The following is a 16,341-nucleotide window of genomic DNA, read 5'->3' on the forward strand; positions in this document are numbered from 1 at the left end:
AAGTAATCCAGGGACAAAGACCATACATACACAACAAAGAGCATTAAGTAACTAAAATAATGCATACAAAGTAACAAAAGCAAATGAGCAACTCGGACTCCACTAAAAACTGAGAGCATGGACCAGGTGCACTGGTAGGGTAAGCGTCCTCTGTTTTTCTAGAATCACCCACCGAGTTGCTAATAAAAAGTCAAGTCCGGGGTAGACGAAAGAGGAAAGGAAAACTATGACCCGTTGAATAAATCAGTTTTCATGGAGCAGATGGATACACGATGTATCGTATAAATTCCAATGTTACATGTATATACCACAGTCAACACAGTTGCTCTAAATAGAAGCGACTAGATACTATAACAGCACTACTACTACTACTACTACTACTGTACGCATGAAACATACAACAACAGAGATTTAAATAGAAATATTTTAAATCTACAAAAAAATATGTAATAAATAGATGATTTTGGTGGAAAGAAAACGAAAAAAAAACTAATATACTTTTTCGTTTACTAAGTTTGGAAAAAAAACATATTGAAAAAAATTGAGGGTGTTTTCTAGGAGTAATATATTTAATCGATTTTCACACTTCGCAAGATTCGACATCAAACTATATTATTCTCTCGACGGAATTTCCATGATCAACTCGATATCTAAACAGATCCTATATATAAGGTGTGTGTGTGTGTGTGTGTGTGTGTGTGTGTGTGTGTGTTTGTGAGAGAGAGAGAGAGAGAGAGAGAGAGAGAGAGAGAGAGAATCTAAAAAAAGTTAACATATATACCTTAAAGAAACTTTACATAGAGGAACATACAAATCACAGAAATAGACATAACTATACAAATCATATCCATTAAACACTGCCGTTGTAAAAAAAACTTTGTTACTGTATTCATTTACAGATGGGAACAAATCAAATCCCTAAAATACTGCCTTGTAAAATAATATTGTTACTGTATATATTTACAGACGTGAATTATACTATAAGAAAAACTAATCCAAACAACCCTTTTATTAAATATAAACTTCTGTGTCATCTAAATCTATTTGTTCAATGTTGGTTATTTCGTGACTTATTGTATGTACTTCATGACAAGTGTCTTCATAGTTAGAGGTATATTTTGCCTGACGTTCAGACAATTTGCGAGTCTTGGCAATTTTACTGACAGATGACTTGGAAATTGATCTTTTTGGCGATATTTTCGCCGTTTTGTTGTGCACAATCTACAAAACAAAGGATACAAATTAGACATTATTTAGAGCTCTGTGATATAAAACAAGTACAAGTTCGTTCCTTTGAATCGATTATTCAAAGCCAATTCTGTATTTATTATGTATTGATTTTAGGTAGTCGTTTTCTTATTTAACAATAGTTATTTAAAATAAAATATTTGATGATGATGCATCACGTATATCGAGAAAGTATATGGAAATTTAAAAAGAAATATCCTGCTGGTTGGTATGAAAATTGTATATCTGAACCAGAAGTTGTATATGAAATTGTCTAAAATGATATTTAATTATTATCCAAAAATAAGTAACACTCATTCATCAGACATGCAATAAGTATTTGACAGGGATAATAAAAACATTGAATATTAATGCACTTCCTGTATATTCAATATACTCAGTTTCATGTGATAGTGATAATTTACAAGGCCTTGTACAAAGATATGCCGCATATCAAAATGCACAGCGAACGGATAAATAGATGTTAGAAAAAACATTTTGAAAGCATATTAACGTTGTGAATTGAAATACCAGGTTAAAGGTTATATAAATGTGCTGGCTTATTTTTCAAGAAAAAAAGTTGAATAGCTATTTATAATGTCCATGCTCTTGATTTTTTGTCTAATATCAAAACCTTAAAATTCAAATGTATGTATACCTTCTTCGTTCTTATTTTTGCAAACACCACTTCAACTCCGAGAATAAGGAAAGAAGTAATCAATCCGAGCGGTAAAACGTAAAAAGTTCCTTTAAGTGTATCTAGAGAAAGTGGTCCTTCTATGTTATGACCACAGGAGTCAACTTTCCACCATTTTCGTCTTAGATAATCAATTTCCTGGTTGTGCTCTAATATTAGTAGGCTTCAAAATACACATAAAACAGAAATATTTTTTTACATTAAAAATAGGTACATACATTTTCAACGCAACATATTTTATAAATACATGTACGCAGACATTCATTGAATGCAGAAAACAGTCGTCGAATCTGCTTAGTTTTCCTTTGTTCACCAGACCTTCGGCTAAATACTATTGTTTCTTTATACAAGAGTGGCAAATAGCAAATTATCTGTGACAATGTATATTTGATATATTTGGACAATTTATCGTACTTGTTTGTTTGTTAAAGTTAAAATTAAGGACACTACAAAAACTTAGACCCCTGCCTTTTTCCTTTTACGAGATTTGTTTACAAATTTGACAAAAAAGCTCCATCTTGTCAAAAAATGTTCTTTCATTTACAACTGACAACATAGCTAAGTTGACATGGCAAACCATGGCAATAATCAGGAAGAACTCACACTTTTGTGGTGAGTTGCTCATTTTTAGAGCGTACTTTAATTTTCTTTGTGATAAGTATATGTGTTGTTTGATGTGGTGTATCCGGTTGTCTTATATTAACGAATTTCTTTACTTCGACATTCCTATATTTCCAATGGAGAATGTAACTGTCTAACAATAAAATCTTAATATTAATCTCCTTGTTATCAAACCAGGTGAAGGACTTATGTACATGTATTAGATTAAGAAATTCAAAAATAGAATACAAACCTTTTCGATATGCGTTCCTTGTAAGGCGATCCTTGTGATACGGCAAGTCCTACTGGATGTGTTGCAATAGGATTCGACGAAATCTCTAGACTACAATCAGTGTTGTGGTAATAAGAAGCAACTTTTGAGTCCACAATCAATTCATAATCCACATTTAGTAATTTTAATGCTGATGGAATAGATGTCGGGAGGTTGTGGTTCTCTAAATGCTTAACTATTTTACTATACATAGCATTAAATGGAAAAGTCCATACTGTGTAATTATCACCAGTCGAGAAACAGTACATGTTCTCCTTCCAAATATTTATAAAACTCTCCTCGATATCTGCTATATTCTTGATATATACGTGTTCTGGTGAATCTTTGACGATAGTAAAATTAATAATTTTACTTTTCAGTCTGTCATGTACATTACTACTATCGTCTTCAAGTCTAATGTTTGTCAGAAATGCCGCCATGTTTGCAGTAAAGCATGCCATCATTATTGTACAGAAAAACCAGTATCCGGCAACTAAGAATCTCCCAATTCCAGTCAACCAACCCTCATCTAAACCTAAAATATAAATATTTACAAAGTGAAAGACCTTTACTTCTCAGATAAAGACCTATTCTATGTCTGTTATTAAATTTAGCAGTTTAGATCAGGGTTGCTTTTTTAAGAGTAATCAAGGGAACCAAGGTTCTAGTAGAAATCAAAAGAATCCAATCCAAGGACAAAGACCAAAAATGGAAAACAGACATACACAACAAAGAACATTAAGTAACTAAAATAATACATACAAAGAAACAAAAGCAAATGAGCAACTCGGACTCCACTAAAAACTGGGAACATGACCAGGTGCACCGGTAGGATAAACGACCTATGCTTTCCTAGAACATCCGCCGAGTTGCTCATAAAAAATCAAGTCCGGTGTAGACGTAAGAGGAAAGGAAAACTATGACAAGATGAACAAATCAGTTTTCATGGTGCAGATGGATACATCGTAACGATCTACGAGTTCATGATGGTGATCATAAAACTTCTGTAGTGATGTTTACCTTCAAAACAAAGTGATGAAACAACAAACCATACTGCGTCGCCAACTGATGCTTTCTTTATATATAAGTTATCGTCACTATCTCTGAATCGTTGAAACAGATAAACAAGACAACTTGTAATGAACATAACAGCTACGGAAAAAAGCCAAACAGGAACTGTAAAAACATTGATGAAGAAAAAGCTAGACGGGACTTTCTTTTTTCTGATGATTTGTATACCATTCACTCCTAAATAAGGTGAAATAAAGTCAACAACTTTTTCTCTCTGAGAGGTTACTGCAAGTGGTGTTAATATCATGTCAGATTTCTACAAAATGAAAACACGTAATATAAACACACAATTTTATAAATGTTGTCCCTTAGTCTTTTATTTTGCGTTTGTTTGTTTGTTTGTTTTTGATTAATTGATAGATTTCTTGTGATTTGTAAATTTTTTAATACAAATGGTTCTGTACAAAATTGCATCTTTCAAAACTAGCTCGCACCTTCCAAACTTTAATATGAAAATAATGCTTAGAATGTTTTTAAAAGTGATCTTTTTTCGCAACCTGTTTCATAATGCTGATGCATCATGAAACTTTAGTTAAGTAAAAAGATTCCCCTCCTTGCAATACTAAGTATGTGGAATATACATATTACATACATGTTGTACAAGATCACTGATACAGCCAGACCAACCGGTTTTGCTATGCGAACCATGGATCCCACCAGTACAGTCTTGCAGAATATAACTAAAATTCTCAAGTTTGGCAATTTTATCTAAAATGTCTATCAAATACCCTATATAGATATTTCGATTGTTTTCTGTCTGTTTAAATACATATGGTGGTTCCTGAAAGTAAATTCTTAATCAGTTACTTTTTGTTTGGAGCTTTCATGCATATTTTCTTACCCATGTTTGTTTTGTTTTGTTTTGTTTTTATTTTTGGTTATAAATACTAATTCTAACGTATTCATATTCATATTTATTTATATATGTTCAAGCGTTCCACGGCGTCTGTAATCATTATAAATCATTAAACACCATTTGAATAGCCATTACATTAATAAATGATGACTCTCTACAATCTATATCGTTTCGGCGGTAAATATCATTCATAATTTATAAAGCAATCATTTAATCATTTAACTATTTAAGATAATGTCGCGAAAATGAAATTTTGAAATATTTAAGCATTTAAATTGGTTAATTTGTGGTGTTAACTGAAGCACTAGAAGTCGTTTTATTTCCTCCGTTATCAAATGCCTTATTCATTTCAATAATTCTTATTATGGCAAGTACTTATTAGTTCATCAATATTTGTGGCTTTACGTATTCTTTGGTAGGTATTTAATATTGTATAGTTTTATACAAAACAACACGATGAACTAGGTTTCTAATATGCTCCTCATAGCCAAGAAGCAGTAGTCAACGGGAAAGAATGACGCTTTACCCAGATCCGTTGTTTTAACAATATCAGTTATATTCTGTACAGAGAGAGGGCCGTCTTAGAGGTAATACAGTAACTGCTAACTATGAAGGTACTTAGTACAACTTGACAAACACAAACTAAGACCTAATTCATTAACGACCATTTACTGCTCTGCTCTTAGTTCATTGATCTGGTTGTTATTTAAAACGAACATCATTATATTTTTTAAGGAATTTATAGTAAAAAACTTTTCTAAGAGCATATTGTTTATTTTTTTAATCAATGAAATCTTTCAAGAACACAGCATCTTCTCATGATAATAATGATATGCAAAATTCATGCATCGAATATGTAAAATTTACACTAGACAAAAATACGACGAAACGCAACAAATGCTCCATCGTATAACTTTTATAATAGTAGTATATACTTACAGAGATCAATTACAAAATGTCTTCAACAAGTGTAAAAACACCTTAAAGTAAGCTATTAAAACAACAAAAGTAATAAAATCCACTATTCAACATTTATAAATAAACTTACATGAACAACTGCTATCCTGACCATTGGTTCAAGCTGCGGTTTTTGTAGGTTGAAAGCACCTGAACTAAAATTAAAACTCACGTCGTTCTGTAGAAAGAAGAAAAATCGAAATAAAAATTTTAAAAAAAGTTACTCGTCAATTATTTATTCTGATCTTCTAGATATTTGCAAACTCTTCTCAACAGAATGAAATTGGAAGGAACTGTACATTTCGAGTTACAATGCAATCCATTGTGGTTTGTTTATAAATATAATCTTTAGACTATGATTAACATATGACATGCAATTTGGTTTTTAAGTTCCTGTATTTCGTTTAATAATTTGTGTTGCTTTATTGATATTTTTTTAAAAATGAGAAATTTTGATTTTTAGTCACCAGATCATGACCAAACTTTTGTTGATAACTTATGAAGCAAACCGTTGAATATCTTAGGACAACCATCATTCAGGATATTTCATGTTCGTGTCTCAATATTTTGTTAATTTAGATGACATTTATGTTAAAGTCATGTTTTAATTTCCCTTCTTCCACCTAATTCACAACCTTGTACTAGAGGACTGAAATCATTTTTATTTATGGTCACTTATTTTAGTTATAATAAATTAGATCTTACATTGGTTGATTCTGTCAGATGAAAACTATGTGCTGTAGTAAATATCAGCACCTGAAATTAAAAAATTCACACTTGCACTATAATGGTAAATCTGGTGTGATGATAAGGCAAAACTATATCAAGAATAGAAATTAACATACTGATATATAAATAAAGTATAATGTATTTGGATTATACAAATGTGATTGAATAATTAAACATAGGCTTTTGGCACAGAGAAGAATTTGAAAATTTTAAATTTACTCATTCTGGATAAATATTTCTCCTATTCTTGTATAAGTTCCAAAACGATGTCATCTTATGCCAGTAAAGTTTTCAGTGCAGAAGATGAAAAGTAAGCCAAACTTGTGTATTTCTATTTTAAAATACAAACAAGAATACGTTCATTTAATTTGTCCCTTTCCGCCAAACATTAGAATGTTACATGCATTCCTGAACGTTATTTCTAAGTACTGCATACAAATGAGCAACTCGGACTCCACTAAAAACTGGGAGCATGGACCAGGTGCACCGGTAGGTAAGCGTCCTCTGCATTTCTAGAAACACCCGTCGAGTTGCTCATAAAAAGTCAAGTCCAGGGTAGACAAACGAGGAAAGATAAACTGTGACCCGTTGAATAAATCAGTTTTCATGGTGCAGATGGATACATCGTAACGGTCCACGAGTTCATGATGACAACCATAAAACTTCTGTAGTGATGACTTCAATCTTGTAGCAACATAACTCTGTTCCAGAAGCCTATTTGTTAGAGTTCTAGCGCGATACAAAAAGTCTGCGTAGTTGCGGTAAGCTCTGGCATAACGTATGAGTTGTGATATGAAACTCCATACGCAGATGCCGAAGGAATGTTGCCACAGATGAAAGGAAAGTTGACAATTCTGAATGAAAAGTCATCACGTTTGTCGTAAAGTTTGGTCAATAGTTTTCCTTTACCGTCGATTTCTAAGTGTAGGTCAAGATATGAGGCTGACTTCACAGTGTCCTTTATCTCAAGTTATTTGGCGTAGATGTGATGTATCAAATCACCGAAATTAGCATTGTTTAAAGATAATACGTCATCCATATAGCGGAAACTGAGATTAAAGGATCTAGCTGAACGATATTCTTTCTTTCGGATTAGATCAGCTATAAAGTCAGCCTCATAAAAGTGAAGGAATAAGTCAGCAAGTAAAAGAGCACAATTTGCTCCTATTCGAATGCCGATCGTTTGTTGAAAAACAAGTCCACCACATTGGACAATATGTTGTTGATTAAAAATTCCAGCATTTTGTAAACATCTTCCTCTGTATATTTGGAAGAGGATTTGGAATTATTTCTCACAATGTATGAGGAATCTCTACCAAGAACTATATATTTGTATCTAGGTGTACAATCTTTTTTTGGAAAAAAAACAATGATGTATAATGTTTTTAAGTCGGGATTTTAACTGAGTATGGGGAATAGAAGTATACAGTGTTGAAAAATCATAGGTTTTAATGCTGTTATATTCAGATTATGGTCTTGAACTGATTGTTTCTAAAAGATCTTTCGAATTTTTCAGGATCCACATTGAATTAATACCACTACGGTAGTAACGAGTGTTGTGGTAGGACTGCAGACCCTCTTTGACAGTTGTGAATATAAAAGTTAAAAGTTTTGAAAGAGGTTTGGTGGAACATTTTGCAGATCCAGCTATGACACGTTGTTTGTATGGATTCTTGTTGAGTTTAGGAATCCAGAACATAGACGGTAAATCACAATTATCGTCCTTGGCAGAGAGACCAAAAGAGGATAGCACAGATTTATGGTTTTCCACAATCTCTTCTTTGCAGAGTGTGGTAGCAGTATAGGTCTTATCCCTGCTTTTATTTTCTACGTCTACCTCTGATAATAAACATTGGATATAAAACGTTTTGCAGACAAAAACAATGTTGTTTTGGGCTTTGTCTGCTGGTATGACAACATATTTGTCATGTATAGTAGACAATGTTTTGATACATCGGGGTCTTCGAAAATTGATGTAGCCTTGGCACTCATTGACCTACTTAAACTTTCATTCGTTTCAAAATTAAAGACCTCGCGGCCTTTTACCACTCTGACAGAGAATCAATGTCTTCTTGTTCTCGTTTTATCCATTTTCTCGCATAGTCCTCCACGGCATCCATAAGAACTTTAAAGCTATAATTCTAATTTATGGAGCATGGTTCACGGTACTTGGGACCTTTAGAAAGGATATTACGCAGAGATTCGTTTTCGATGATAGTTAAATATCCCGTAACGACGTGACCAGAAGGACCATATTTGAATGGAGAGTTTTTGCAAGAACAGTCAGGTGGTTTAGCTTTGAAGTCCTCAATCTCGAGGTTCTGCAATACCTTTTAAAATAGAAAATTTTGGATGCAATGGGTGGAGTATAGCAATATGAAATAATTGGTATGGATTTGTCTTTGAAATATGGGGGAATTATTTTGGAAACGTTTTTGTGAGGATGGTAGCCAAATTAATTGCATCTATACCTTTGTTGACAAACGGTAGTGGAAGAAATGATTGTTTTTCTTTATCTTTTCACATAAACTGGTATAAAGAGTCTGTGGAAACCAATATCCAAAATGATGGCAACAAGTCTGTATAATGATGAGGTGGGGTCCGAAACAGGAGTGTCAAGACGTTTTTGTAAAGGGAATGTAGTAGTGTGAGAAGTATAGAATAAAGTTTGGTTCTAATGTGATGAATAATGTGAGAGGTCTTTGTATGAAATAGAGCAGACCATCTATGGAGACCTCATGTAACGTAGGTGACGTATAGTGGCGATGGCCATGACTCCTTTCCCGTCTTGGATTTTTGTCGAATAAATTCGTCACATTTATGCTATTGTTATATTGGCTTTAAAGGTTTCCTATACTTTTGATGTTGTCATTGTATCCGCAAGGTATTGCAGTACCTAGTCTGCGTATCCAGTACTCCTCTCTTATCCTACGATAGTTTTTACTTAGAACGGTACTGTTCGTAGGATGGTAATATTTTTCTAAAATACGAACTTTCACAGGGAGTATGGAATATTCTTGTTGATTAAAGTGTTGATAAACTGTCGGGAATTTGGTGGTGTTAATTCCAGAACGATGACCGCACATTCTTTTGTTTAATCGTTCTTGTGCACCTCCATACCAGATGTGACCGTGCTAAGATTCCCATCTGGGGACACCACATTCTTACAAGACAACAGTGAATTCATGCTGTATTCTATATGACGTTTGTATGAGAGTATTGCATTTAAGTAGCAGTCTTTGTAAGAATCTTGCAAATTCTGTAGTATGTGATACACCCTAAAACAGGATACATATTTTTTTTTGTTATTAAGATGCTTTATAGGTCTATATGATAAAGTGTATAATCATTTATTCTAATCTGTCTACTGTTATGAGATTATCCACATTGAATATCTAACAGTTTCTATAGCATTTTAGTGTAATTTACAGAGTTATTTCCCTTAATTTTGAATTTTACAGTACATTATATATATTTTTTTCTCCTAAAAGCAGGGGTTATATGAAAAGCCACAAGTTAATTTCTGTTTACTATAAGATTTTAAACAAAATATCAAAAGTAAAAATATGTAGTATTTCAAAGATAAATCATATTTTGCATGAACCTTATCTGGAGTGCTACTTAATATTTTAGTTCATATAACAAATAAATAAATACTTTCTAAGTTAAATCAACTTACTTCAGCAGTACTTTTATTATCCAGTGGTTGTATTGAAAATGTAACTGGCGAAAATGCGAAGGTCTTGAAAATAAAATATGTAACACGTATTCAAACTTTGCATTTTGTCAACAGTTACTGTTAAAGGCTTGTCTTATATGTAAATAAGAATTATGAAATTAACCAATCTAAATACCAAACAATGCTCTATCTCTCTTACCACTTTTTCTTGCCCCTCTATTTCATAGCTAATAAAAGATTGTGTTATATATGCATACACCTTGGAATCAGCTTTTAAAAAATAAGTAGCTGTCTCTATAAGAATCATGCGAAATCTGAAAAATGTGATACACCACCAAAAAGGCTACATATTTTTATTTTTGTAATTAAGTTGTGTTATGGGTTTATATTATGAAATGTGTAATTATTCATTCCAATCTGTCTGCTATTAGGAGATTATGAGAATTGAAAATCCAATAGATTCTATTGTATTTGAATGTCATTTACAGAATTATCTCCCTTAATTTTGATGTCTACAGTGCATTCTATATAATTTTTATCTCCTAAGAATACGAGTAATATGAAAAAGAGAATGTTTTTTTATGTTTACTGTGGCGATATAAACAAAATATAAAAAATAAAAATATGTAAGCTTTTACCCATGAATCATATTTTGCATGATTCGTAGCGGGAGTACTACTTAAATAATGATACGTACATTATTAATGTATGACCGGATTATATCTTGTGATGAATAAAGAGTTGTGTTGTCTGTACATACTGATGTATTATACCGCTCTTGTGATATATTTATCTAATAATGAAGGTATACTTTTGTTAGTTCTATATTTAAGGCGACAACGAATGGCAGGTACAGTAAAATGATGTAAAAACATCTTTTCACAAACTTATTTTCGCAATACTAAACACAAGAAAATGTAAAAAATGAATTATTCCTTATTAAGCTTTTTTTTTTTAAAAAATATTGAAACACAATTTATATATAGTCAAAAAGTACTACACCTTGGGAACATTTGTTCTTGCTTTCATAAAAAAATTGAAAATATAAAGCCTAGTCGGTTTGTTAAATTACTAAATAAATTTCATCATATGGTTATATGTAAATTACACTAACTAACCGCAGTGGAAAGGCTATCACCATAGTCATCTTTTATAATAAACATATTGAATCTCTCATACATTTTTGTACATATTTGTGAAATTTTTCCTTCTGTTGGCAGTAAAAACCATGAGTTACTTCGAGATATTAGGTTGATTCTGGACGCCTGGAAAGTACAATACAAGAAGAATGCAAGTTTCAGAAAAAAAAACTTAGATTACATATGCGTTAGTAAATAAAATTTTGTAATAGAAGAACACACTAGCAATGGTTTAAAATACTATATCAAACTTGTAATCAAGTTCATATATTGTCAAACAAATGTAAAATTTTGTTAGTTGGTGTGTGTGTGTGGTTTGCTTTGTCTCAAAAAGAGCAAAGCAGGTTTATGAACATCAAAGGCCCTAGATAAATGCACTGGCTCTTTTTTTATATATTTGTGCAGAAAGGGCATTTTTACTATAGGAACATATGCAGTTCCATATAATAAATACTCACTTCTTCAACAATATTATCAATAAAAGACCCACTTCCAATAACAATGAAAGCTCTAGATGCGTATACGTTGCTATGAATGTTGCCATATTCGTCATAATACAAAATGGAGGAACCGTCTTTTATGTTGAGTATAATATCTTCTGCAAATCCTTGAAAAGAGGCAAAGTGTCATATAGATATCTTGGAAAAGATTCGTATAAACCTTGATAAAGCGTCTGTAAATTATATCATGGCTTTGTGTCAAACGAACTAAACATTAAGAATGTTTAAAGAATTACATCATTAGTTAAAACAGTTGTCAGTTGATATGGCTGCTGTATTTGTTATGTCGAATGTTTTGTGTTTTGTTTGTTTGTTTTTGGGGGGTATTTTGTTATTTGATTATGACAGGGACTATTACAAAGATTTTTTTCCCTTTGTCATTGAAGCTGCTAACCCATCGGCAGTGGTGGTTACTAAGTATGAACCGTATTGGGTGATATATGTACAGTTTTAACAATAACATCGAAACATGTGTAAATACCTTTATATCTCACATCTGCGATAATGGCAATATTATCTAGTTGAACGCTCCATTTATCATATATTTCGTAGAGTAATTTTGCATACAAATATCCCACACTATTGATTTGGATCACGTTACAAGTCCACAAACAATAAGGTTTTATTTCTACTTCGCGGATACTAGTAACAACAATCTCGTGATGACTAATGTTATTCCGCAAAGTTGATCCATCGTCTTTGACTATAACTACAGAAAATTCTACTGTAAGAAAAAAAGAACTATTTTACATTTCTATTATAATAAAGAAAAGCATTTTTATTGTATAAATGATTTAATCTTTGTAAAATTTTGTCGTTTACGGAGTTATTTCCCTTAATTTTGAATTTTAAAGTACATTATATATATAGATTTTTTTCTATAAACAGGGGTTATATGAAAAGCCACAAGTTAATTTCTGTTTACTATAAGATTTTAAAACAAAATATCAAAAATAAAAAATGTAGTCTTTCCAAAGATGAACCACATTTTGCATTATTCTTATCTATAGTGCTATTTTAACAACAAAGCAGTGCTTTATCAGCAATTTTATTTGAGTATAAAATACCCCGTCACTCATAGCCTGACGTCATATTATTTATATGTGCAGAAAATATATTGTGCAACCCTGACATATACTAAAATCAAACTTAAAATGTATCTCACTACGTGCCATTAATTATTTTCAAAAACCACTCTAAGAGAATTGAAAAAGTTATAATACCACATCATTGCATTTCATGACAAAAAGTATACTTTTGGAGAATTAGCTATCATATACTTTTTGTTTCGTTGTAACATACTGATACAGGAAAAACGGTAGGTAAGTTGCTGCTAGAACAACATTTCAAAGAACCTGTAAAAGAATATTTATGCAATATCATACCACTGTAAGCAATGCAATTTGATCGACATCTGTTTTGTTTCTCAGAAAAAATGTTTTGGTAATTACTTAGTGGACTTAACTGAACGAAAAACATTTTTGTCATAAAAACACATTAAATTGAAGGCTGTAGGCTAAAATCTGTACGTGTTATCTTTTATACTTTCAATCCATTACTCAGGTAACTCAACAAGAAATTTTATATTTATGGCGTAAATATGTCCAGTAATGGACAATGCATTGTTTTACCGTTCAAATAATGTAACCACAAGGAGAAGATTAATTATAGTAATGGAAGGTAAAAGAAATACCAACTAACCTCTAGATAGCAGTACAGCTGCTAAAACCATAAAACTTTGTTCCCAAGTCTTCATCTTCTACACTTTCAGCTTTAAAGATCAATAATAAATTAATCGTTTTAATTGATTGGACTCTATTTAGGAAATTAAAAGAGCATAGCATTGACGTTAATCATTTCTTTTATTTTAAAACGTTGCCATTTGAGAATTGAAGTTACGTAATTCCCAATATAAAGTTGACAAAAATTCGAATTTTGTTTGTTTACTATACAAGTGATTTATGGGATGCAAATGGAGATTGAGTTTGTTTTAAGCCAGTTTCATGTGTGGCTTTCTAATAGGTGAACATTGGTTCATTATTCAGAATGACGTCTTTTACAAAGTACCAAATTTTAAGTCCAAATAATACTATCTATCCAGAGCAACTGCCTTTTAATTTTTTTTCTATCCCGATCAACCTGATCAAACAAAGTTCCGTATTTGAGCGGAGCTAATACCAATAGTTTGTGCTCATTAAAGCTGAATAGTATAAAGTATAACTAAAAAACAGCAATTAAGATGATTATTTGTTTCTGCGTCAACAATACTCTTTGTGAAAAAATTGCTGAAACCCCAGTTTGCTAGACAACGCTAATTTGGCAACAAATGAAGTAAACCTAAGGAAAAAACTAAATCCTAGAAAAGGCATTTCTTTCTGTTTTAGAAAGAAATTACATTCATTTCATCAGAAACAATTATGCATAAAATATAATTGATTTCTGTATTATTAGAACAGAGAACAGTGCATATTCATTACAACGTCGTTAAATTTATAAAAGAAATCTATCACAAATAGTAAAGTTATCCTTTAAAACTAATGAAAAATACATACAGAACGTTTCATGAATATCATATCCTTATTAAATACACACTATTTGCTGGCATATGATTTATCATTAACTTCTACCTGGCATAATGGTCTATTGAATGCTTTGTTGTATCGTTTACGCTTTATAGAAATTGATTCCAAAATTACAAAGTGATAGTAAACAGTCATCAATAATTGATAGAATAAATTATGCTTCATTTAGTATTACTGTTACTGATATTCGTTTTGATGGTCTAAATAGCGTTAGGGTCCACTTCAACAAAATGAACACAACAACGGTCACACACACACACATATATATATATATAGTATGTATTAGTGATTAAAACGTGCACATGCTTATATGGATAATTAAGAATAAACTTGCAACATGTTTTAGAAAATTTTGGTACCGTGGGAGCAATGTAAATCTTAGTGGTCTGCCTTTCTGATATTACATTTTCCTTTGAGAAAAATACATGAAGATAAATTGATAGATACATGCAGGTAAAATATGAGACGTATACAATTCTCAAACAAACGTTTAATTTTACTTGCTACAAAGGTTTTGAGAACAAGATCATGGAAAAAATTACGGGCTCATCTTCTTTATTTTTGTTTACGGTTTATATATATTTTATTTGTATTTAGTTCTTTTTTTACCTTTTAAACGTGGCTATTGTTCACTTATTCATTATTCTTATTTACATGGAAAAACTTACCAACCTTTTAAACGAAATCATAGATTACTTTCTAAAAATGAATATGATGCGTCATGACCGCTATGTTGAAAAGTCAAAAGGAAGTTTTGAAAATATTTTGGCTGTGTCGTATTTGAAATGGAATTTTTCAAACGACCCACATATCATTGTACCTTTATAATTATTTGCGTTTTTTGCAAGGAAGTACTTTGTCAAGCCGATATATTGAAATCAGTTTACACCGAACTCATCTTTGACTGAAGATTTGTGCAGTTTACATAAGTGAAAATGCATTGAAACTGAAATAAAGGGATATAACATGATGACCTACATGATGACCTGATTATGCATTTGTTATTCGAGTTTATTTAGGATTTAATTCGACAGCTATAGTTGTGTATCTAAAATATTTGCTGACTATCGAAATGTTGATTTTTCAGTATAGCCTTCAATGAGCATTTGCAAGAGTAATCTAGGGAACCAAGGTTATAGCGGTAATCAAAAGAATGTAATCCAGGGACAAAGACCAGACATGAAAAACAGACATACAAAACAAAAAACATAAAATAACTAAAATAATACATACGAAGTAAAAAAAGTAAATGAGCAAATCGGACTCCACTAAAAACTGGGAGCATGGACCAGGTGCACCCGTTAGGGTAAGCATCCTCTGCTTTTCTAGAAACACCCACCGAGTTGCTCATAAAAAGTTAAGTCCGGGGTAGACAAACGAGGAAAGGAAAACTACGACCCGTTGAATAAATCAGTTTTCATGGTGCTGATGGATACACCATAACGATCCACGAGTTCATGATGACAACCATAAAACTTCTGTAGTGATGACTTCAATCTTGTAGCAACATAACTCTGTTCCAGAAGCCTATTTGTTAGAGTTCTAGCGCGATACAAAAAGTCTGCGTAGTTGCGGTAAGCTCTGGTATAACATATGAGTTGCGATATGAACACTCCATACGCAGGAGCCGAAGGGATGTTGCCACAGATGAAAGGAAAGTTGACAATTCTGAATGAAAAGTTATCACGTTTGTCGTAAAGTGTGGTCAATAGTTTTCCTTTACCATCGATTTCTAAGTGTAAATCAAGATATGAGGCTGACTTCACAGTGTCTGTAGTTTCCTTTATCTCAAGTTCTTTTGGGTAGATGCGATTTATCAAATCCCCGAAATTATGATTGTTTAAAGATAATACGTCATCTTTATATAGCGGAAACTGAGATTAAAGGATCTAGCCAAACGATATTCTTTCTTTCTGAGCAGATCAGCAATAAAGTCCGCCTCATAAGAGTGAAGGAATAGGTCAGCAAGTAAAGGAGCACAATTTGTACCCATTGGAATGCCGATCGTTTGTTGAAAAACACGCCCACCACAC

At 32.0% G+C, this 16,341-nt stretch overlaps 1 protein-coding gene and 1 long non-coding RNA gene across 2 annotated transcripts; both read right to left on the reverse strand.

The window, feature by feature from the left end:
* Positions 1–941: 941 nt before the first annotated feature.
* On the reverse strand, positions 942–12,444 carry LOC148619610 (ionotropic receptor coreceptor Ir25a-like). Its single transcript, XM_088576941.1, has 12 exons — positions 12,208–12,444; positions 11,685–11,833; positions 11,206–11,352; positions 10,785–10,880; positions 10,088–10,150; positions 6,385–6,435; positions 5,771–5,857; positions 4,459–4,647; positions 3,816–4,122; positions 2,778–3,330; positions 1,886–2,087; positions 942–1,221 (listed from the first exon to the last, which is right to left on the reverse strand). The coding sequence occupies exons 3-12, from the start codon at positions 11,266–11,268 to the stop codon at positions 1,012–1,014; spliced, it is 1,821 nt and encodes a 606-aa protein (XP_088433067.1). The 5' UTR covers positions 11,269–11,352; positions 11,685–11,833; positions 12,208–12,444; the 3' UTR covers positions 942–1,011.
* A 551-nt stretch (positions 12,445–12,995) lies between these two features.
* Positions 12,996–14,365, reverse strand: LOC148619611 (uncharacterized). Its single transcript, XR_015921313.1, has 3 exons — positions 14,279–14,365; positions 13,428–13,497; positions 12,996–13,081 (listed from the first exon to the last, which is right to left on the reverse strand). It is a non-coding gene; the product is annotated as an uncharacterized LOC148619611 (long non-coding RNA).
* Positions 14,366–16,341: the final 1,976 nt, after the last annotated feature.

Source organism: Perna viridis, chromosome 4 (genome assembly GCF_037379345.1).
Source record: "Perna viridis isolate PV_CMFRI_1.1 ecotype Kerala chromosome 4, ASM3737934v1, whole genome shotgun sequence".
NCBI classification, from domain to species: Eukaryota; Metazoa; Mollusca; class Bivalvia; order Mytilida; family Mytilidae; genus Perna; species Perna viridis.

Excerpts from the sequence above, each read along its gene's own strand:
- LOC148619610 (XM_088576941.1), bottom strand. The coding sequence starts at position 11,268 with ATGTATGAGAGATTCAATATGTTTATTATAAAAGATGACTATGGTGAT. Across the intron at positions 10,881-11,205 it reads GTGATAGCCTTTCCACTGCG|ATAAATATATCACAAGAGCG; the intron begins GTTAGTTAGTGT and ends CTTCATTATTAG. Across the intron at positions 4,123-4,458 it reads TCAGTGATCTTGTACAACAT|AAATCTGACATGATATTAAC; the intron begins GTATGTAATATG and ends TTCATTTTGTAG.